The sequence below is a fragment of the Neodiprion pinetum genome, chromosome 5, assembly GCF_021155775.2.
Source record: "Neodiprion pinetum isolate iyNeoPine1 chromosome 5, iyNeoPine1.2, whole genome shotgun sequence".
NCBI classification, from domain to species: Eukaryota; Metazoa; Arthropoda; class Insecta; order Hymenoptera; family Diprionidae; genus Neodiprion; species Neodiprion pinetum.
The window spans coordinates 17,723,271-17,747,166 of NC_060236.1; the positions used below are offsets into that span (position 1 = coordinate 17,723,271).

The window sequence follows — 23,896 nt, forward strand, 5'->3', positions numbered from 1 at the left end:
ATCGTCGCGTTTCTATCAGACTTCGGCGAAAATGCCCATTCCACATTTATAAATTGTATCGTTGCATTTAAAAATATGCTAAACATTGATATTATTGACTGTTTGTTTCAATAACCTGACCTACCAGGCACCAATGTATAATATGTATTTATATAATCTGGATTATTTCAACGCAATGCTCGGGGCACTCAATTACGATAGGTACGCTCTTGCTGTAGAAAGAGAGCGCATGTAGCATTACGACATCTCTCTCGCTCACTGGCTCGGGGACCTTTCTTCAGCGTCGATGCATCCTCTATGTCTATATGCTCTAAGGTTAGGCACCGCGGCACGGATCACGGTTCAGAGGTAACCAATCAAAATACCTAAAATATAGGGTTCACTAGATTTCATGCATTTTGAGTGGTTAACGCGCCTATGTTGACCCACCTTTTACTCGATTGCGTTTTAAGCGCATCTTATGAAAAAAAAGGGAAATTTACGCTGTAAAATGTAACAAGTGAAGGGTGGCGATCGTAACCTGTGAACATCCGTGCTACAAACATACTCCGTAAATTCGTAAAATACGCATTTGAAGTGAATGAAAACTGAGTAATTACTTTTCCAACTGACATTTGAATCTGAAGAAAAGGTGACAAACGGCGAATTATAAGATACAGGGCGGCGGGGGGGGGGGGGGGGGGGGGGGGAGCGCTATACGGGCTTACCCCGCAAGAGGCGCTTCAATCGCAACTTGACTATTCCTCATACGAGTTACGTTGCCGCATAACTAGTCCAACTTTTGAGCCGAACGGTGCTTCAGTGTCGTCTCCTGCCGACTGCGCCGTGATTAGTGGTGATTAGGTGTTACCGGTGATGAAATTCTAACCTCAAACAACAGACAACCGTGCAAAACAGTCGCTTACTCAACTATGCCATAATTAGTACGGCACGTTTCAACTATTGCTACAAAAGTTTAAATAATGTTTAAGCTAGTCAGAAATTATTCAAAATTATCTTCTCCAAAAGTCCGCCAAAAATTGACAGCAACGAAAACAAAATCTCCAAACCCACCACCAAACGAATTGCCAGGTAACGATCACTCTAGGGATTTTTTACCGTAAACAAATGTGACGTAATGAATAACAACATTGGCGATGTGTATTTGCCTGATACAGTGACTCCACTGGAGTTACTTCGATTTCACGAAAATAACACCGACGACACTTAAAAAGTACCCTGAATTTTACGTTACATGATATCAATCCTCTAAGAGTGATTGGTACTGACTGCGTTATTAACAAGTTGTTTCGTATTGTACTGTGTAAACAGAAATAAGTCATGAGAATTCCCGAAAATCTTGCCATTACACAATGCAGGCTAAATTCACTCCAATCTCTTTCACGTCGCTTTAGCATATCTTTATCGCAGTCATTTAATTGTTCTAATAAACTCTGCGTAATGTTAAAATTCGGACCATTTGTAGTACACAAATTGTAGTGGTTTATTCGAGAGTAAGTTTTTTTTGCCCCTATCTGTTACATACAACTTATAATAAATTATCATCACAAAAGGATGTTTCTAGTTTTTCAGGTGGGAGCAAAAAAAATATTTCTTAGACATGTAATGTCTTAATATAAATAATGCTGAAAATTTTTCTATAATTTCGCATTGCAGTATTTCAATATCCAGTAAGTCAGAGTAGCGACCGCAGGGTGTACGTTTGGGGCCTTGCTGGTCATGGAGCCTTGGGACTTCAACCGCCGATCGCGAAGCGCAAGAAGTTCTTATTTTATCACAAACCGAACAGACTTCGATTTGCAGAACAGCATCGAGTGATAGATATCGAATCTGGTTATGGGTTTACGGTCTTTGCCGTTGACTCGAAAGATGGAAACATCCTTTGGGGAAATGGAATTAACACAGATTCTCAATTGGGTAAATGAACGTGAAGATGAAAATATAAATTCAATAAATGTTAAGATATATCATTTAGTAGATTCCATAAGTTGGTTAAAATTTAATATCGATCAGATAACGTAATATTGTATAATTGGAAGTTGCATCTTTGTACACAACTTCTAACCCAAATGCTGTAAAAGAGGGATATCTGCAACATGGCACGTGCACGCGTTTGTGCAATATGAATAAAAATTTGGGACAAAAATATTAAACTGATTGTATACGTGGGTAACTATCAATCTACATTCTGCGTAATATTTTCGATGGTGTTTATCATTAACAGTAACTTGATTCTACAAGTAGTAGCCAATGGTTAGGAGTTGAAAATCGGATTTATCTAAACATTCCACACCTCTCTTTTACCTTTCATTTGAAAAAGCTGTAGGATTCAAGTCAAATGGTAAAAACAAATGAATTCCACAATTTCAAATTGAACCTTCGTCTTTGAATTTTCAGCACTGCCTGTTGTCGAGAAAAAATATGACCTACTGTGCTTTTGGCATAAAAAAGTTTGATTCTTATGATTATGTAATCATTTTTGAGATAGGTCTTCTGAAATTGTGAAAAAAAAAACATAGGTTTTTTCAACTTTTCAGTCGTATATACATGACGGATCAAAAATGGATTTTTATTTATTTTCTTTATTCAAATTCAGACATTTTGGTGTATATCCTCAAGTTTTTAGAATTACATCATAATCAAATCATTAAAAATATTCCAGGGATACAGAATATATTTAGGAAATCCATGATCCCTCGAATATTTATTATGTTTTACAAACGATGCCATTTCCATTCCACTATACAACTCAGAATGTACTCTATATTGTTTACTATTTCACATTAAAAAAATGCAGAAAATTTATTCTTAGGAGTTCGCAAACATGGACTGAAAGTATAAAAAACAGTTCCTGACAACAGGCTTAAAATGGATTTCATGTTCGGAAAGATCAGACTAAATTTTAGTCAAATATTGCTAGGATTGACAGATTTTAAAGGTGCCTTCAGTGCAGTCTTCATTCGATTTGATTCACACTTTTGATTAAATTTGATCCAATTCTTTCCTCAGGATATGATGAAGCAGCAAAGGATCCTCAAAATGTTGTTCCACTCCCAAAGCCGATACATCTGCCATTAAAAAATCCGTCCAGTCAAGTAACTGGACTTGCTGCTGGTCGTGCACATTTGTTAGTTCTAACAACCGAAGGCCTGTTTACACTTGGAAATAATGGTTATGGTCAATGTGGACGACCAATAATTGTCGATGAAGATTACACAAACAATACAATAGTTCATCATATACCAGACATCAAAGGGGACCGCATAAAATCTGTAACAGCAGGCCAAGATCACAGGTACGTGATAGCATTTACCAATCAGCACTGTCATAAGTTATTTTGATCATTTGTTTTAACAGAATGATCTCAGATAACCGTTGAACAAAAAGATATTGCGCTGCCGTCAAAAAAATATTTTTTGCACTCAACAATTCTTTTTTCTCAACATACTAAGAATTTCCCGTTTTTATTATTGTCTACTCAATTAACCACATTAAAATGACGATAATCTTACTTGCGAGAAATTATTTCTCATCTCACAAACGAATTTGTACATGAATAATCTTATTTTCATTTAAATAATACTCGTTACCTTAGACAACAGTGAAGATAAGATAAGATGAGATAAGTAAGATTAAGTTAGTAACGTTAATGTAACGAAACATTGAGAAGGAAAAATCACTATTTTTCAATTAAAAGTGACTGAAGATGTTATTAAGTTTCCAAAGTATGAGAGTGTTTTCATATTCATTGTATGATTTAACGAAATTTAAAGAATCCTAAACTTGCAAAATAACGATTTTTCCTAAAAATACATGGCTATATTAACATTATGAACTTGAACCTGATATTTACTCATTATTATTGACAATCACTACATTTTTTTGGATCTGCACACGGCAATGGGCATTCCATAAATTTTTTGACTTGCAATTAGCATTTTCTATAACATTTCGGTTTGTCTTGTATCTCCAAGAAAGATGAGGCTAAAGTTCACAGAATTATTCTAACAATGCATTTCTAAACGAAAATGTTCATTTTGCAACTTTACGTTAAATTCAATTCGGTAAAAGATAATAAAGCAAAGTTGACCACTATCTTTTAAAACATTTTCAATGTAAATAGTACAAAACGACATGTTGTATCATTCTAGTTCATATATTTTGCATGAAATAACCATTTATTACTTCACAATATGTTTTTTTTTTTTTTTTCAAATTTAAATCATTCATTCGACATTTAAAGTTCGTATAGCAAAACATTTCTTGAATGAAAAAAGGTGGTTCATTTGATTATGGTATATTTTGCACTAACGGTGAGAAGTGGGAGTTTTTTTAGCCATGTGTGGAGTTTGCAGTACGAGCTTTATAAAACTGGTAAATCTTTAGAAAAAAAAACAAAAAAAAAAAAAAACGATTCCTGCTCCATTTGTAGGACATAAAGAAATGTTAACATAAACATCGAACGAGATTGAAGTTCATGATGATGATGCAGTGAGAGTGTTTTTATAAATCATTTCACAAATTTGAAAATGTCAGAAATTCGGTAAACTGTAATGAAGCAAAATATACTCGAAATTTTAAGAACTGAACATCTTCAAAGTCATTGCAAAATAGGGACACCTTTTCCAAATCTTTCATTGTGTTAGCGTTAAAAACTTGATAATCTATAAATCAATGAATTACAAGCTACTCTTTGTTTTCTGCAGTATTCTTTTAAGCGAGTCAGGCCAAGTTTATACATTTGGATGGGGTGCAGATGGCCAAACTGGTCTTGCACATTACAGAAATGAGTACAAACCGAGCTTAGTGAAAGGAGATTTGGCTGGTGAAAATATTGTCAAAGTTGCCTGTATGGCAGACTGTGTCTTGGCGCTTAGCGGTATGCTATAAAAAAAAAACTACTTGTTATTGTCATTGCTTAACCAATTAAATAAATCGCAGACGTCATATATTGATGTGATATTCTACATAAATTTGTTTGAAGAGACTTCCCATACTAAAAGAATACTGGGGAAAAACTTGAAAGACCTGGACGTCTAATCTGCTTGCGAAATTCTGTATATAATTCAGTTAACTTTCCCCTACTTCAGCAGCTTTAACATTCTAATATAATTTTGGTAGATAAAGGCACAGTATTCGGATGGGGTAATTCGGAATATGGACAGTTGCCATCTTTGGTTGATAATCACCAAATAAACATTGCAACAGAAATCCAAGAGTGTCGCTCCCTGGGACACGTTGTGGACATTGCTGCAGGCGGAAGCTTTTGCATGGTTTTAAACAGTAAGAATATATAATCAATCGATCAAATACCTTCGGTTAAAAATCAATGCTTTTTTTACTAATTTTACTACGAGATCAGCTCACGTACAGTTTTTATCAAATTATTACGTTCGGATGCTACAGTGATTCTTCCAAAATTGCTGAAAAAGTGTGACTAAAATTATGAACAGCAGTTTAAGTATCAATTTCTCAATGGAAACAGCTTAAAAATGGTGGAAAAATTTACTAGGCTCGTTCAATTTCACTCCATGAAGTCATGGTGGCTTGTTTTGTTTGGAAAACTGTTTCTTGCCAGTTCTGTGAAACAAATTTTGTCTCATTCTCAATTATTGATTAAGTATTGCTATTTCCTGATCAAAATCGATACCACTAGAATCTTGGAAAATTGTATATTCAACAATATCAACTTGATAAGTAAAAAAAAAATTGTTGGACTTTACTTGAAAAATTACCTTCTAAATAAAATGACTCGTTCGTAAAATGATGTGGCATTTATATATCAGATTTTTCAGTTTCATCCTAGTTTTTTATTTTGCATTCCTAGAAAAATCATCATAGCTTATGAACGTGTTGATCATATGAACCTTCGAAGCAAAGGCTTGATTTTTAAGTGACAAATCTCTTTGAGTAAACAATTTACTGTAATAAGTAGCGGATTATGTTTCCTTACTCTTTTGTCATAAATTTTTCTTGTTGATCTGAATTCCTAGGTGATGGCAACGTTTTTGTATGGGGATATGGAATTCTTGGAGTTGGTCCTGCTGTACAAAGAGCAAAAGAACCTACAATGATTCCGGCTACTCTGTTTGGTTTTAACGCGTATAGCCGTAATAATCGGGTCAGTAGAAATTTGCCTAAAATTCCCCCAGTTCACAAAATTCATTCATGAAATTCTATTCTTAAGCAATGATAGTTTGCTATTATGTTTTTAATACACTTTTGGGTTGACCACAATTGAAATTCAGTGTCATCTAGGCTTCATCGAAATCAATGGATTATAGATGAGTAGACGGCTAAAGAAATGGGTGAATTTTGGGAATTGATATCTCGCAAAACAAACACTCATTTTGATCGGAGTTTGTTATATCGAAACGTGTGTAGATCGAACTTCAGTTACATTTATTTTTTTTTTTTTTTTTTTTTTAAACTATAGAAATAATTGGAAGCATTGTTAGTGACAATAACGTCAACCATTTAGCTAAGTGACATGTTTTGCGGGGCCCACGATATTTCGAAACCGGTCCGACCGATTTACTTCAAGTTTGAAGACAGTGTTCTTGGATAGTTTAGCTTCTTTACCAAAATCTGAAATTATTTTTTTCAACCAGTGATGACTGTTCGAAATTGAAATTCGATGTTTCATACAAAATTTACTACTGAATTATTCGATTAAAGAAATATAATAGTCAGCAATGATGGAAAAAAAATTTTCTACCTTGTCACAGGTTTCTCAAATATACTGCGGTATAAGTCAACTGGCGGCAGTGACTGATAATGGAGACCTTTATATGTGGGGATGCAACAAATTTGGATCTTTAGGACTTGGGAATATCGAGGATCAGTTCTTTCCATTGAAAGTAAGTATATGTCAAACAGTGTCATACATTTCATGACATTCTTTATTATTTGCTGTCACATGAATTATATATATTATATTCTAGGTAGCAGTAGGTGCTCAAGTAAAAAAAGTTTCTTGCGGCGTCGATCATACAGTCACATTATGTAAACCTTATATATAAAGCAGTGTTTACCCAACGAACAAAATATATTTTTACGTATTGTCGCAAGGTGTGTATGAATATTAAGAGTTGAACCTCGATAATGGTACCGGTATTTGCCAATTGTAGGATTGTAAAAAGTAATGTCTATTTAAAAGAAGGAAATAATTCATTATTTCTGGAGAGCTAATACAGACTTAACTCGCACTAGAGCTTCGCGATTAATCGATTAACCGCAGATTTGAACTCATTTTTTATCCAATTCGTCGATTAATCCAAAAAAAGAAAAAATCAATTTCAATAAACAAATGGCCGATTAATCGAAAATCGATTAATTGAAAGGGTTGATTACTTGATTAATCGGGAAAACTCTAATCGATGTTTCTAATGAATCCATTAATAGGGAAAATGATTAATTGAGAATGCTAAACAATCGATTATTCAGAAAAACAATCAATGAAAAGAGTCAATCAATCGACTAATTTCAAAAAAATGTATGATTAATTGTTTTATTGTGCAGCCCTGATTCGTAAATAAGGATACTTCATTAGCCCATTAAACTGAACTTTTTCTAGTCAGTATTTTGTTACAGAAATAAATAAAAGACAAAATAAGGGCAAAGAAACTGTTCCTTTTTCAATCTTCTTCCTGTTTTTATTAACTAATTTGTACGTTAACACTCTCATTTCACTAAGTACATCTCATTAAGTACTATGCAATGGAAAAAAAAAATAAAAATTGGGTGCAATCTGAAATGTATTATTAGTACGAATACTACGCGATTATTTGCTTTTTTTTTTTTATCAAGAATCTACTTTCTTAGTGAAATATAGGTAAAATGAAAAAAAAATAAAAATTTCAAGTTCAAATAAATTGATCAAACTTTCCTTCAGCAAACCAATGCAAATGTCAAAGTTTACATACTGATATTATTATTTCATTTTCTTCGAAAACTCAAATTTCATCAAATAACTGGGTTTGAAAACTATAAAACCGGGACGACACAGATCAATAATTGTGAATTGAAAATGTGATGCAGTTTGGAAATGTTAGTTTCTAAACTTAAATTCAGTAAAATTGATGATGATGTAATATTTGTAATTGATTCCTATGACGCGCCATTTTCAATATCAAAAAAAAATCTTTCACCTGGTTTCACAAATACCGACTCCTTTGCGTAATCAGATTAGATTGCAAGCAATTGAGGGAGAATTCACGGATTTGTAATTCATGTTTGCTCTCATTTTTCAGAACCAAAGTGTTGATCGCATTTCTTCAAGATACCATAATTATAATATTTTGAGGATTTTGAATTCGTTTTGAACAGTTGAACTTGAATGTGACATTAATTCAACTTCAAATCAATTGATCGACCATACACAAGTTACAGACGTTTACTTTGATGATTCTATTTTTAAATGAATAATTCTTGGAGAAATGATCACATGGTTTTATACAAGGCTCTGAAAATGTGCCATGTCGCTGCTCACCGGGGAATACGATTACTTTTGTAAGAATATTTACAATATTTATGAATTTATTCCAACTTTTTGTTCAAAGGAACTTCTTTGCTCAAATTCCCACTAGGCTATATTAGTTGTGTAATGGATTTACTAGATTCTCAAAATCCGAATTTAGTTTTCCACTTGAGAAATGATCAGAATCCGGCAGCCCAAGTATAGTTTCAAGTTTTATGTATCCTACCTCATCATGAGATTAATTATCTTACGAAAATCTAAAATTTAATGTTTATCGCTGGAGTAGCCATTTAATTATTATGTCAAGTATTAAAGAGTAAGTAAGTTTTTGATATTGGAAAGCTGATTACACTGAAATGCTAAATATTTGTCCTCCTATTCTGTTCAGAGAATGTAGCTAAATCGTTACAGCTTGGAGATAGAAAAATAAATATTACCCTGAAATTTATCTTCATCCAACAATATCGCGTTTACAACTGAATGACGACGATTTTTTTTTTTTTTTAATTTAACTTCAGTACTGTAATGAAATTCTTAGCTAAAAGTTATCGTATGAACCGAAAAAAGCCATGCTTATGCACTGAGAAAAGGTTCCCTCGTGATTAAAACTTGCGATAACTCTGTAAATACAACAAATGTTTGAAAAATTGGGCGCAAATTTTTCTCCATCAAATACTCGATACAATGTTATCTTCGAATAGCGTAAAAATTCCGTAGTATGTATTAACAAAAAGCGTGACCGTTTTAACACGGAATCACTTCGGTAACTGCGTTTAACTCTATACACTTATATTACATGAAGTTGATAATGAAAGATACTACCAGAACCAATGGAGCAAAGAAGAAAGTGCTGGCACTGCTTCGGCATACAAGATTGTCGTACGATATTGTGAACTTGCGCATGTCCGGATAACGGCAAACGTTGGCATCTGAAAGATTTTTATGTAGATATACACTCGTGTGTTAAATTGTAGAATACAAAAAATACCAGCGTTTTGAATGGCACTGGATAACGAGCATTTTGTTGGTCAAAATAAAAAGAGAAAAGACTGTTTGAAAAAACTCCAGCAGTGTTATTTGCGCTAATAATGTTGAACACTAATCAAACAACATTTTTATTATGTTATAGAAATGATGATGAGCAAATTCAAATAACACCAGCTAAGATATCACCAATTTGCGAAAAAGTTCTTCAACTGGAAGATACGAAATGCTTAAGGGATCGTCTCAGTGTGAAATTTTCAAAAAATTGTTTTTTTTTGTTTTTGCATTATCGTATAGTATACACTGTTCTAAACATTCTCTCAAATTTTTAAATCGAAATTCAAATTATTACGGTCGCTACAGCGTTTCTTGTAGAAAGGGAACGGTTTTTCTACCTGCGCGTGTACTAAGGTGCTTAGGTTCTATAACCTTGCAGAATAAACTGTCCAAGCATTTCAGTTCGTTTTTGACATCCACCACGGATAGACGTACGAGAGAAACCCCCAAGAAAAAAATCAAGACCTGGCATCGCCGATTGATCGTAAGTAAACGATTTATATAAACTTTTCCAACTTCAATCTTTAAACGCGTTTTTCTCAGAATGGTGTTTTTCAAAACGGTTTCCACTCTCAAAGGAAGAGTTTTAAAGATATCTAGTTCCAATTTCGGGAGAACATTTTAAACGTCATTCTTTATCGCGCTATGGAAGCTTTTTTTTTTTTTTTGAAAACTTCCTATTTTTTTTACAAAAAACTGTCGAAAAAAAGGGCCACATTCGACACTTTTTGTTCAAACCGCTGCCATTTTGTCAAATTTGAGAAAAAAAAAAAACCCCTCCATAGCGCGATAGCGACTTTCCTACAGATCAATAATCTTTTTGAAATTTTTTTTTCAGATCAAAATTGCGGCCGTCATCGTGGAAACCGTGCAGCACCTTTTTTTTCACGTGAAATTACAACAATTTATACAACAATGATGCACTCAATAAATAAACTTTAATAAAATCATTTTGTATTCTTCATAAACGTATTTATTTATAAAAAAAAAACCGGACCGATTAGTTTATTTGAACATTGAAAAAAAAATTCGCGAAAATCAGTGATTTTTCGGAGGGTCACACTGAGACGATCCCTTAAACTCGAATGTATTCGATCCGATTCTAATGTTTTTGAGTTCATTTTACTCACCGAACAGATTCTCCGAAATTCTCGAAAAATATTCTAGAAATCTTACTTAATATTATAGTTATAAAGCAAATGTAATCTTTGACGAAGATTTATTGTACCATGCTTTCAAAAATTTCTCTTTATCCACTTCGAAGCTAACTGTTTGTGAAACTTTTTCAATCGATATCTGGATATATTTATGGTAAACAAATTAGGCCTGAAATATTTATAATTCCATCAAAAGCACCAGAGTTTAATCATTTTCAACGTTTTGATTATTAAAAAACTCATCTCTGAAATTGTTGATACCGTAAAACTTCTGTTATTCGAATTTACTCTGAATTATTTCTGTTACATACTAAGGATTTTATTGCATCTCTGTTCACCATTATTGGCAAAAATTAGATTTCTGGAAATTTTTAAACGCTTTTTTCTCCTACTCAGACCAATTCTTCCGTACTTGAAACGCGTCTGATTTTTGTGGTATACTCGATGGAAAAATATTCATCATGGCTTTGGATTTTCTAAAGGTACTGTAAATATACCTGTGCATTGGTATGATACTGAATCCGAAGCGTTAGCTGCCACAGATAAGTAGAGAGGCTGACATCTGTGTATGAGATCCACGCCACTGCAGGATATGCTGATGCTGTGCGTATTTGTTGTCACTGATGTGCAGCTTACGTCGTTCGGAGAAGTTGAATTTGGCTGAACCACCGAACGCGATGTACACACATTCAGGTATCCCCATCCTGCACCTTGAACCTATGCATCAATCAAATATTATGTGGTAACTGTTGAGGTTATTGTTGCATGTATGCGAGGTTTAACCCATTCGCTTTTTTGTACACTAATTTTCGTTTTCTACGAATTTCTCTAAATAACTCTCAAGTATATCAAATCGGGGTAAAATGTTTTTACAAATTCGTTGCCACTATTTATTTTGTAGAATTATTCTGACATTGCGGAAAAACGCAAATTTTGAGAAAAAATTCATTTTCTGAAACATGTCCAAAACATCTCAAACTTGTTCAAGAAGTGTTCCTTTACCGAAATAAAGGCATTTTGAGTCAATATTTTCATATTAAAGCGAATGAGTTAAACTATCTAAATTAAGCATTGGGAGAAAATTATTGTTTTACGTATGTGTAAAGTAACGTTAAAATCTCATTTATACGATTTTCAAGGAGTATGACAATTGTGACGTATAACTGGGAATAACGTTGAAATTAATGTTTTCTCAACACTTTGTCTCACTTTATGAATCGAAATGGCTTCATGGTTACCGTTTTATTATAAAGAGCTTCCACAATTTCACTAATCCACAGAGAAAAATCCACTGTAGAATGTACGGTACAAAAATGGTAGCTTAACTTATATTCGTGTATATACTATACACTAATGCATGAGTTGCATTAAAAAATCAAGCGAATTCGACATAAACTTTAACTCGACTACAACTTTTATTGAACTCACTGACACAACTATGGTAAGTTTCACTATTATTTTACTATCTCCTCAAACTATCGCATTTCGACTGTAGCTTCTATGCTGAATTTTACTCCATATATTTCTATCGATTGAAAAATCTAGTAATAGACACATCAAGGATTGAAACGCAGATTTCGACTGAAATTTCAGTTGTGATTAAAGTTTAGGTGAAGACAAAGGAGTTTTAGAACCAGAATGATAACGTAGAAGTATGAAAAACGTATATGTGGATACATGGTTGCGTATTGGCAAAATTAGCACGCATTTTTTGATAAATCTCCATTTGTGAAACAGCGATTCACTTGAAAAGTTTTCTTGCAGGCTTCACAGCGGTAAATTTCCTAAATCCTAAATATACCCATTTTTTTTTTCATGCCTTCTCCTTTTATAAACTCTCCAAAGTTCAGTCTTTCTCCTAAATCCCTAACTCTTCTGAAATTTTGTCATTGGTTTTTTCATTTGCGTTATTCGAATTAGATGGTCAAAGTTGAGTGGAAGTTTCTACTGTATAGAATCGAGATGACAAATTAGAAGATCGATTTTATGATTATTTAATGGAGCTTTTCTAATAGTTGCAAAAACTATGGAATTACACACGTCATTAAGGAAATCTTAATTAGCTCGTTTGCATCCTTACTATTTTTGCTATACGGTTAAAAATATATACGAAACTTTATAAGACAAGAAATAAAAGAATGAAACTAATGTACCATACAGTTTTCACTATACTCATGCTTGCATGTTTTTTTTTCTTTAGGATTGTTCAGAAATATTTGTACCTGACATCTTCCCATTTTCATTTCAATTCATCCCTGTTTCTCTTAATTTGACTAAATCAAGCGCCGTGAAGCATGCATTTCATTACGCTGACCGTAATGCTTTGTAAGTTTGAAGACTGCTGTTATGTTATCAATGAAAAAATGGTATTATCAATTTCTCATGAGTACTAAATGCTTTGTCACGTTGTTTACCTTCACAGTTGCCGTATCTGTAGAAAAATAGTTGGGATTCAGTCTGTAGTATTTGATGCCTGAAGGTTCTACGTAGTCGACAAACGAGGCTGTTGATCCCGTTGATGAAAATGAAGCTCCACATGCAGAATTGATAAGGCGTTTAGGAACTGAAAAAAAGTAGTGAGTACAGATACAGTAATATCTTATCTGTGAAGAAATAACACTGTGGAACGTAAAAACACTACTACATTTTTTTGCTGCATTTTCATTACAGTATTTTCTACACTCTTGTGTTGATGAAATTACTGAAATTTCACCAAACGATAATCTTAGATATCCAAAGAATTTACTCATGCTGTCCTTCATTATTTAGTCAAGTTGTATTTGAATATTTGAAGTCCATGCACAAAAATCCTTTTCGACTTTTCCAAAAAATCATGTTCTGATAATTTCTTACGTAACAAAGATTGAATTCAAAAAATTATCCGAATTGGTTCAGACTTTGAATGTTTGTTTCATCAAAAAAACAAATTTTGTCTAAAAATTAAAATAAAATTTCTCCACTTTTTTCCGGATGTACAGAATTAAATGCTTTTGTACCTAAAAATTTGATTTTTGAACATCAAATGAAATTTCACGAGATGTGAAAACGAATTAGGATAAAAAGTTCCACAAGTTAACAGAGCGTGCAATTTTTTTGTACATATTCTATAGATTTTTGTCGCTTGAAAATATTTAAACATTTTAAATCTTAACCAGAGATTTACTTGAGAATGTATCAGCGTATGTAACTTGGCATAAAAAAATCACAGCCTTACTTTGTTTGATACGTGATATAACTGGATTGATCGTTGTCAAAGTGTCTGTAGTGCTTGTTGCGGTTATCGCAAACGTGTCTGTGGTCGAGTTGGCTGCAATATCGGACCATTTGTCCTTGGATCCGTAAGTAAGATAGAGAAATACGGAATCTGAAAAGAGCAAAGAGACGATGAGCAGAGGTGAGGGGTGATTTTTATGTGCTATGGGTCAATACCGACCAGGTACTTCCTCCCTTATGATCCTCAATTGCTGCAAGCAATACTCTTTGTCGGTGTCTGTAGTAATTGATGAGGTGTAGGAAAGGACTAGTACAACATCCGAGTTGCTGCCGCCAATGTTTTGGCTTTGTTCTTTGTTCAATCTTTCCTTCTGCAGAATACGCAGGGCTTCAAGTGCCTTGGGCAAGTCGAAACCCGATGTAACTAGATATTCAATTTTATTTAACTTTAGTTACCAGCCAAGATTCAGCGTTCTTCTTACCCTGGTGAAAATAATTTCTACGATATTCCACGAAAACGGAGAAGAATACAAAATCATAGAAACGCGTTATTTTTCCTAGCAAATAATGTTTTTGCTTCTATTTTTTTTGATTTTTTTGTAGAAAACGATGTAGTACTATGAAAAATTGCTATCATCTCCAATTATCTACAAATAAATAAAGAATCGACTACCCTAAAAAGTTGTAACGAATCTTGGTGAGTTTTTGTAAAAGATTACGAATTTTTATCAAATTTTTTTTTTTTTTTTTATTCTAAGCGACAATAATAAAACATCCATTGGCCGTGAAAATCAAACCAAAATTCTGAGAACTGTCAATTCAGATGAAAATCTACAATCGATTGTAAACAGTTATAGTCTTATGTAGATAATTGTGGACAACTGGAAGTTCTTTCAAATGTGTTGAGAAAGTCTACCATTCAAAAACAAAGCAATTGCCTTAATCGAATTTCACAGTAAAATTTCAATATTTAGAAATCATTCTTTGTAATATGTGAATTTCCCTCTCACAAGAAAAAGTCACTCGAGCCAAATCGAGTACATACCCAGCAGATCGTGTATGCTTATGTTCAAAGAGTCTTTTCACATTTTGCGCATGATTTCAGTGGATTTTGATAATTTATCGTATACCTTTTAACTCACTAAAACACTTCGAAGTTATGTGAAAAATTGTATTCAAAAACTACGATTGTGTTTCAGATTCCTTCGAAAATGATAGAGATTTTTATGGAAAATCAAGGGAACTTATTCCACCAGGGTTGTCAAGCAAATAGTTAAAGTTGTACGCACAGTTGGCATATTGAGTAGCGTTGAAACTGTAAAAATCCAGCAGCGTGTTGCTACTGTTTATCATAAGACTTCCATCGTAGCCGTTAATCAAAGTAAAGTTACTGTTGAATTTCCCAACTTCGATGCCCTCTAGCAAAGATCTGCAGATACCAAAATTCTCAGTTTGAACCAATCAGTCACATACAAATAACATTCCTAAAAGCAAAGATCTGCGGATACCAAAATTCTCAGTTTTAACCAATCAGTCACATACAAATAACATTCCTAAAAGCAATATCGCCAGATATTGTGTGCAATTTCACTAGCAAAAACTCTGTGTGAATTTCCGACAGTTTTTCTCGAAAGTTTCTTGCAAATCATAATTATTTTCAGAAATTTCGCTCAGTTTAGTTTCGTTTAGAATAGTTTCATTCAAAATATTCTTTTACAAATCCACAGTCTAGATTTTTTCAGCTGCATTTCAGATAAATTAATTTCAACTGTTTCCTAAGAAGTTCTAATTTCAAAAAATATCAGTGATACAAAATGAAGTTTGGAAAGAATGTAAGCTCCTTCCAGAAACCCTCTAAAAATTCATGAGATCCGTTAGGAATTATCAGAAAAACTTATCCAGAAATAATGAAGAATGTTTTTTAAGAGTTTTCCAAACACATTGTCTATTTCTGAGAAATTTTCTACTAAAATTACGAGAGTTTTTGAGAGTTTTTGAGAGTTTTTGAGAGTGCCTGATAAAGTGTCAAAATATTCATAATTGCAAGGAAGAAAAAAATTGATGAACTCTTTCAGGATTGCCGATCTTTTAGAAAAACCTGGAAAACTGAAAAATGTTAACGAGTTGTTCTTGGAAAGGCGAAATCTGATGTTCAGTGCGGTTCTCGCGTTTTTAACTACCACTTATGATTTGAATTAACTATTCGATTTGCAAAGTTTTTTAAAACATAGGAAAAGTGTTGCGAAATACGATATTTGGAAACAGGAAGCCAGGGGACAAAGTCTGAGGGTTTTTAAAACCGAGTGAAGTAACTCGCTTTTCTTTTAATTTTCACTTACCTTTCAAATAAGGTTTCACAAATATATTTTTCCAAAAACACGAAGAATCTGTATAATTAAATTTACGAATTGTAGGATATTTATCGAACAGCTGAGAGGGATAAAATATTCTTAATACCGATAACGAGTGAATCTCCCTGAAAGGTAAATTACTTACGCGAGAAACGGTTGGATCGTAGTAAATGGCCATGTAGTATCAATGATGATAGTCAAATCAGCAGAAGCGGTGTTGGAGTCATTTACCGCGTTAGTAGCATCACAGGGTAAATCACTATTCATCGACGCGGCTGAAGATTTCAATAAAAATAATCATTTGGATTGGCTAAATCTATCATGATCGTAGGTATTGATAATTTACTAATATATGACATACGAATGTAGACGCTAAGTGCATTTGCTGCAATAGTGGCAAGGCTCTGTATGCGCTCAGCACTCATCGTCACTCTTGCGACTTCCTCGTATAAAAGCAGGGCTGAACTGTACACCTGAAGAAAAAAACGGTTTTTAGCATGTGATCCGCTTTGTGAAAGCAGTTTTGCAAGAGTATGTGTGCCAATCCGTCAACTTTTGGCGAACTTTTCAGGGTTCAAATTTTGATCCACCAGGCTGTAATTTAAATACTTATAGTTTCAGCAGTTCCTGAGGGTCTACATTAAAATGGGTTCCATATTCGGAAAGATCTGACTTTTCTTACACGATAAATACATTGGGTCATGATTTTTTTCCGACGTCAGCAAGTACTGTAAATATGAAGACGAAGGTTCATTTCAAAAACGTGATAATATTGCTACACGTGTTTCTGGCAAACTGTTATGCTGAGAGGCCTGAAATTGAATGTTTTCATACCTCATACACCCCTAAAACACATTCAAATTGCAGCCAGATTGAAACTTTCACCCTAAGAAATTGGCAGAAAATTTACGGGTCAACTCATATGTAATTCTTTTCAATTGTACTGCCTATTTTACTGTTTACTCGATTTGTGTCTCACCTGATTCACCATCGTGGCGTTCTCGGCGACAGTACTAAATAACGTTCTCCTGTTGCAAGCACGCATAGTAGAATTGAACACCCCTCGTGAGCTGTAATACATGTCGAGAATCTGTGAAAGCCTCAAAGTCGAAACTGACGAGTACCAAGAAGCAACACTATCAGCCAGAATGAGCCCATCCAGATCTCCTCGTATTTCTGCGGTCGTCGTTTCAAGGTTCTCGTTGGTAGTGAGAAAATACCATCGTGGTAGCGCTGTTGAATTGAAGCCACCGATCGCACCAATATTTATCGAACTCACTTGTCCCGGTCCTTGGATTAGTGCTGCTTCTGCCAAGTCACCTTTGACAAAATTAAAGTCAAGCTTCCGTTGCAATATTATCCCAACATTCGTAGTATTAGTATCGTGATAATTCTATGGGAAAATTACCACAATATAGTTATTCGTGGATGACAGGATATTTCAATATATTGAAAAACAGATCGTTTAAAACTGAATTCATCTGATATTAGTCAACTTATACATGATTCTTAAAATAATGGGTATTGACCTGATGGAGAAATTGGCCCTCTTAAGCATATCCCTTTTGCGAGAAATCATCTTCAGAAATTATCGCAGGAATACCTATTTGACCTAGAATTAGACTTTTTCTACGCATTTCAAAGTATCTGAATTCTACAGAAATGTTAAATTTTTATTAATTATTCTAAAAAATCGTCTAATTTCTTAAAGATTTTCAGAGAATTTCAGAGTTCAAGAAATAGTTTTTTCAAAAATATTCTCTCAATTTAAACATGGCCAGTGACAAAATGTCAATTTTTTGCCTCGTCACTTGTGCAATTAAATACACTAATCTTGTTGAAGGTTTTTACATGCACAAAATGGCAATTCAAGGCATAAGATATCTCGTACTTGAATCCCTCAGAAGAAGAGTTATTTCAAACTTCTGCTTACACTGAGAAATATTTCTTTTGCTGTAGTAATTGGAGAATTTTAGTAAAATGAGTATCGTTCGCACAACCGCCTAAATATGCTTTGAATTGTAAGAAAATTTAATAGAAATTACAAAGTATTAGAAATGTGATTATAGCTGTCAAAATAAAAATTTTTCAGTTAAATAACGCCTCAATATCTAATCATCACAACAGTTACAAGAAAATATAGTACGAGTTATAATAGTCAATAAGAATAGTAATAAATGCTGGATTTTCTGGTTACAGCTACTAATCTAGTTTTCATTGTGTGTCGGGAAGTAAAATATTTTTCTATTACGGTTGAAAATGAGAATAGTAAGGATCTGGATGGATGCCACGACTAGAAATTTTTCTCAGTTTACAGACGCTTTGAGTAAAATTCACATGTCTCTCTAAGTTGTTTTGGAGTAACCGATTTTGATACCTCCTAATGTAGCGATCCATCTATTCGTCAGAGCAGGACCGGAAGTGTATCCTTTTTCTTCCAAATCTGCACTTAGTAACTCAGCAAGAGTCACCGTCTGTGGCTCGAGAGCAGCGGCGATACCTGCCAATACAGGACCCATGGAAACAGCACCCCATCTGCAACATATCCAAATATCTTAGAATGTTTTTGACATTCGAACAAGCTTTTCTGCTACTGTAAGACGTTTTTCTCTCTCTATTTACTGAGTAATATGTAAAATGGATAAAAATTACTTTGTCTTTACTACGCCATTTTCCACAGGACACGAACTTTGTGTGTACGTAGAAATGCGTGCGCTGTCAGGGTGGTTCGGAGGAAGCGCTGGATACAACCAATTCGGATCCTCTGTTGTCACTTTGGGTTGGTATTCATTTGTCTTGTGCTTAATCATTTCTCTGAATCAACAAATACAAGAATTGGTAGAAGTTTGACAAGAGCTTATAATTCATCATTGATTAAAGCATAGTTGAAGATTAATCGACTGTAGTATAATAAATACGTATACTCACAACTCCTGCGGAGTTAACGTCTCAACATCATCTCCAATGCTTTCAGATTCCGTCGCATCTTCTTCACCAACATTTCGCTCTACTCTATACTGAGCTGTTTGAGATATCGTGCTGCAAACTGAACTCTCACCGTCTCGTTGTATCATCTCAAAACTACTCGACAGCATGTAATGGAGCGAACACTGCAAAGGTAAAAACATTTTCAATATGTTTGGTACAGAAGATAAAACTCTATGAGATCTTGTAGATGCAATTTTACTTCATTTATATATATTTTGCAAGTCAGTTTTCTATCCGCACACTCCCTGATGAAAATATTTTTGTGCAAAGCATGTTCGTGAAGCATATAAAATTTGTAAAAAATTGTGACAACTTTTCTACAAAGCTTTGTACTAAATTTTTAAAATACACAAAATTAAATACGTTCCTGGAATGAATTCAACAAATTTCATTTCAGATACTTCACCACATTTTTACCTTACTAATGTAACAATAAATGGAGTTTGTCGTTTTTGTACACATTCTTTCAACCAACCATCATCAAATTCATTGCATTATTACCGAAGGTAATCCTACATCCTTCGCATGTATTTAAAGTTTGTCATCGTAAATCACTTGATTTCTTCCTATTATCAGAATGTTTATAACTGTTAACGGATGACGGTATTTTGGTGGTAAATTTACTAATAAAAATCGGATAATACAACAAACGAAAATATATAAATTTGGCTAAAAGTTGGTAAGCAAAATGTTATAGGATAGTGTGCAGTTGTTCTAAAATTCTATAACTTCTGCACACTTGTCTTGTGTAGAAATGCTTGCACATTTACCGCACAATCTTACTGCATACAAGTTTTTTAATTTTTACAATACGCTCACACAATTCATGCATCTTTTTCAGCAAACTAAAATTTTCTCCAGAGTGCTAATACAGGGTTCGTACGCACAGGGAGAACGTGGAAAATCGGGAAAACTCAGTAAATTTCTCACAGCAAGGAAAAGTGAGGGAATTTCGTAAATAAGACTGGAATTTTGACTCTGTCGAAGAAATAAACTCGTTGTTGTACAAAGTATTGGCAGTTTTGAGAAGAAAAAGAATTGTACCTCAAATTTTGTTTCGTACCACCACCACCATGCATTCTACGTACTTTATTTAATGCCAAACTTTTTTTTTTTCTAGCAAAAAATCACAGGCTGTTGTTTGTAAATTGAGAGTCAGACGGTAAGTTAGTTACTAGTTGATATTGAAGGTATTAGTATTAGTGTGAAAAAAAATTGTCATTAATCAGTTACATATTTCTTGAAAGGTTACTGGAAAAATCCTATTTTCCAGATTTCAAAAAGCGTACGAACCCTATAATAGTGAAAGAGTTCGTACTTACTCTTTCAACGGCAGTTAAACTGCTGTTCGGAAATGATATAGCATTCCCTGGGATAAGTTTAAGTGTGGCAGCGTGCCGAGAAAAAGACATTCCTGTTGGTGAAAAAGGCACTATTCCATCTTGAACTTGAACAGATGGATTCCTTTCGATACCATCTTGCCGGAACCTGGCGTAATGGAAGGTTGTTTTCATTCACAGCAAATGCAGGATATGATAAAAAAAAAACAACAACATACACCAAAATTGTCGAAACTTATCAGATTTCTATTTGTTGTATCCATAGGTCTGGATAAAATGCTGTCATCAATGCAATTGGAAATGATAAATACGTCTAAAAATAGTATTTGAATGGTCAAATGGAAATGCTAATTTCCTCAATTAGAAACTACAAATGTAAACGCAGGTATTTGAATTCAGTTGTAAAATGTAATATGGTAATAAATACTGTAAATATTTGTATTTTTCCTATTAACTGAGATACGCATTATATTACTTGGCAATTTATTTTGTGAATGCATTGATTTTTTTCATAAATAACCGTGCAACTCGTTATATAATTTCTGTCGTAAAAATGATTGTATTTAGTAGTGTAGTATGTCAAGTACAGAGTTTCAAAGCAAAGTACGGTTTTAAAGATTTTCACCAGATCTAGCTGATCATTATCATTGAAAAGATATTCCGCTACAATCACACGCTGTTTATAATATTTATCTACAGACATACTTTGTCTTCACACGCGATTCAGTAAAAAAAAATATCAAACCACTACTCTATCTCAGCGAGTGAATCGGTGCATTGCTGAACATACTGTCTTTAAGTTGAAAACTAAGCAAAGACGTCGCAATTATGACACAACTTATTCCAAATCGTGCGAACCGTTTTAGAATATCGGCCAAAGTGTTCTGAGAAAAGTGTAAAATTCAATCGAAGCATCTGACAATTGGACAAATGTACATTATTTTCTATTTTAAATAGAAAATAGAAAATGCATGTTCAAATCTATTTAATGTAGGGACTAGAAAATAGAATGTAAACGTTTCAAATATTACCCAACCCTGGACTTGTCTAAATTATTGTTCTTGATATTCAACTGTTCATCTACCTGTGGAGAAGAGCTATTGATAGAGTGCGAAGATCCATGTTAAGGCCTGCCGTATTCTCAATTTTACGAATCAGGGCTATCAAAGCAGGCATGCTGTGTGGCAGCCTGTCGTCTTTTACCAGCATAGCCGTTGTGTTATAACACTCGAGTAACGAGGCGGGAATGTTTCTTGCAGCATTTTCTTGCGCCGCAATTCCTGCAGCATCGTATCATATATTTGGTCGTCGGAATGCACAGATCAGTTTATATTTATTCTAAATTTATTCTAAGTATAAAATAAGTAAATAGGTATTTATATGGAGATTAATATCTACAAAATTTTTAGTTATTAAAAAAGCTGCTCTTTGTAAACGAATTAATAATCAGTTGCTCGTGCAAAGTAGTTACAGGATTTCACATTTGTCGTACTTTTACATATATATATATATTGTATATATATTAGGGTATTTCAAAAAAAGAAATTTTTTTTTTTTTTTTTCTTATGGTGTCCAAAAATTGATAGTATACCTGAAAACAAAAATTTTGGCGCCAATATGAGCTCTTAATACCAATAGTAAGGTTTGCCTCTATCCATTTCTTTATTTTCATATGCCATATTTATACTATTTTTTACGGAGAATTACTTTAATTCTGTTAACCTGAGCCTGTAAACTTTTTTCTTTGCTAATTAATTCAATACTTAACTCACAAAAAGCACAAAAATCATTTATGTGATATTTTTAACCTTTATATTTATGTATTTGTGCTTTTTGTGAGTTAAGTATTGAATTAATTAGCAAAGAAAAAAGTTTACAGGCTCAGGTTAACAGAATTAAAGTAATTCTCCGTAAAAAATAGTATAAATATGGCATATGATATTTTTTGTAGTTTTGTTGGAAAATATTTGAAATTTTTGATTAGTGTTATTTTTGATCGCTGATATCTTTGAAACGGTTGATCTGAGGAACTTTGATCTTCAGACGTTTTTTGTAGAGCGTGAAATTTCCTACAAATCTCTTTTTTCAGATTGTTGTTACGATGAACCGTTCCAAAGTAATGAAAATGCAAAAATAAAAAATAAATTTTCCCGTGTTATTTAAATGGAAAATAAAGAAATGGATAGAGGCAAACCTTACTATTGGTATTAAGAGCTCATATTGGTGCCAAAATTTTTGTTTTTAGGTATACTATCAGTTTTTGGACACCATAAGAAAAAAAAAAATTCTTTTTTTTTTGAAACACCCTAATTATATGTATTATGTAGACCAATTTAAATTTTCGGTTTTATATATACATATACAATTAACTCTAGTCGTTATCAATTATTGAACTAAATAATGACTGATAGTGATTTCACTTCAGAATGCAATCACTTATTGTACAGCAAAAAGATAAAGCAAATCAGGATTAGTCACTAGTATAGTGATTTTTTCATATAAAATTATACTCGAAATAGAAATTAATGTCAGGATAATGTGAACGTACTGTATGTACAATATGTACATATTATATTAATTAAACGTGGCATAGCACCATCGATATCTTACCTGCAAGGTAAACGAGTGTTAAAGATAAGAGTATCTTCATTTCTTCGTTTCTGAAATTGAAAAATATGAGAGATTCAATTCATCGACGTATACGGACAAAATATACAACTGTTTGAACTCATAATTTTCGGTTTTAATGAGCTACCCATTAGTAGTAACAGCAATAACGATGCCAATGACGATATTAACACTTACGAAACAGCAGAGAAATTATATTTCCATTAGGCAGTGTACGTTCGAACACTAGGCACAGTTTTCCAGTCAGTATTTTTCTTCCACGCACTGTTATAAACTATCGATCTCTGTTACCGATTCTCAGCACCACACCTTATGTGACTACGTACGAAATCTACTATCACTATCAGATGATAAGATACGGTATGCGGTGACTAACAGGTTGCCCCTTCTGCATCAATTGACATACATATGCGTACCTGCATGTATACATGAGGGCATTTCGAAGCAAAATTGCTTTTTTATTTGGCGGGAAAAAATCCTCCCGGAAGAATATCTCTTGTATCCAATTTTACATTTCTCACGGAATTTAAACGTCTTTCTAGCTGAATAACGAATCACGTGTGTAATGGTACAAGTATGTATGTGCCAAAAAGTCGAATTTAGTGGTAAAAGGTTGTATAATTTTTTTCACGGTATTCGAAATGCATATCCAAACTAAAATTATTCGAAAAAATAAATAAAGATATGAGTTTTTATGTT

The 23,896-nt window shown here is 33.5% G+C and overlaps 2 protein-coding genes across 4 annotated transcripts; one reads left to right on the forward strand and one right to left on the reverse strand.

Moving 5' to 3' along the window:
• The first annotated feature begins 770 nt into the window (after positions 1-770).
• LOC124218825 (RCC1-like G exchanging factor-like protein) lies at positions 771-10,202 on the forward strand. Of its 3 annotated transcripts, none has more exons than XM_046625679.2 (8): positions 771-1,071; positions 1,657-1,917; positions 3,010-3,295; positions 4,707-4,879; positions 5,122-5,283; positions 5,994-6,121; positions 6,729-6,860; positions 9,609-10,202. In XM_046625679.2, exons 1-8 carry the CDS (start codon positions 963-965, stop codon positions 9,612-9,614), a joined length of 1,257 nt encoding a protein of 418 aa, XP_046481635.1. In that variant the 5' UTR covers positions 771-962; the 3' UTR covers positions 9,615-10,202. The 3 variants fall into 3 exon arrangements, with proteins under 3 accessions (XP_046481635.1, XP_046481633.1, XP_046481636.1); XM_046625677.2 differs by lacking the exon at positions 9,609-10,202 and adding an exon at positions 6,945-7,626; XM_046625680.2 differs by lacking the exons at positions 1,657-1,917; positions 9,609-10,202 and adding an exon at positions 6,945-7,626.
• On the reverse strand, positions 6,870-23,532 carry LOC124218823 (uncharacterized). The gene is made up of 16 exons (XM_046625674.2): positions 23,375-23,532; positions 23,180-23,229; positions 21,654-21,849; positions 20,552-20,717; positions 19,170-19,351; positions 18,894-19,055; positions 18,619-18,776; positions 17,221-17,561; positions 16,603-16,714; positions 16,387-16,516; positions 15,180-15,319; positions 14,111-14,314; positions 13,892-14,041; positions 13,092-13,240; positions 11,175-11,394; positions 6,870-9,408 (listed from the first exon to the last, which is right to left on the reverse strand). The coding sequence occupies exons 2-16, from the start codon at positions 23,217-23,219 to the stop codon at positions 9,272-9,274; spliced, it is 2,487 nt and encodes an 828-aa protein (XP_046481630.1). The 5' UTR covers positions 23,220-23,229; positions 23,375-23,532; the 3' UTR covers positions 6,870-9,271.
• Positions 23,533-23,896: the final 364 nt, after the last annotated feature.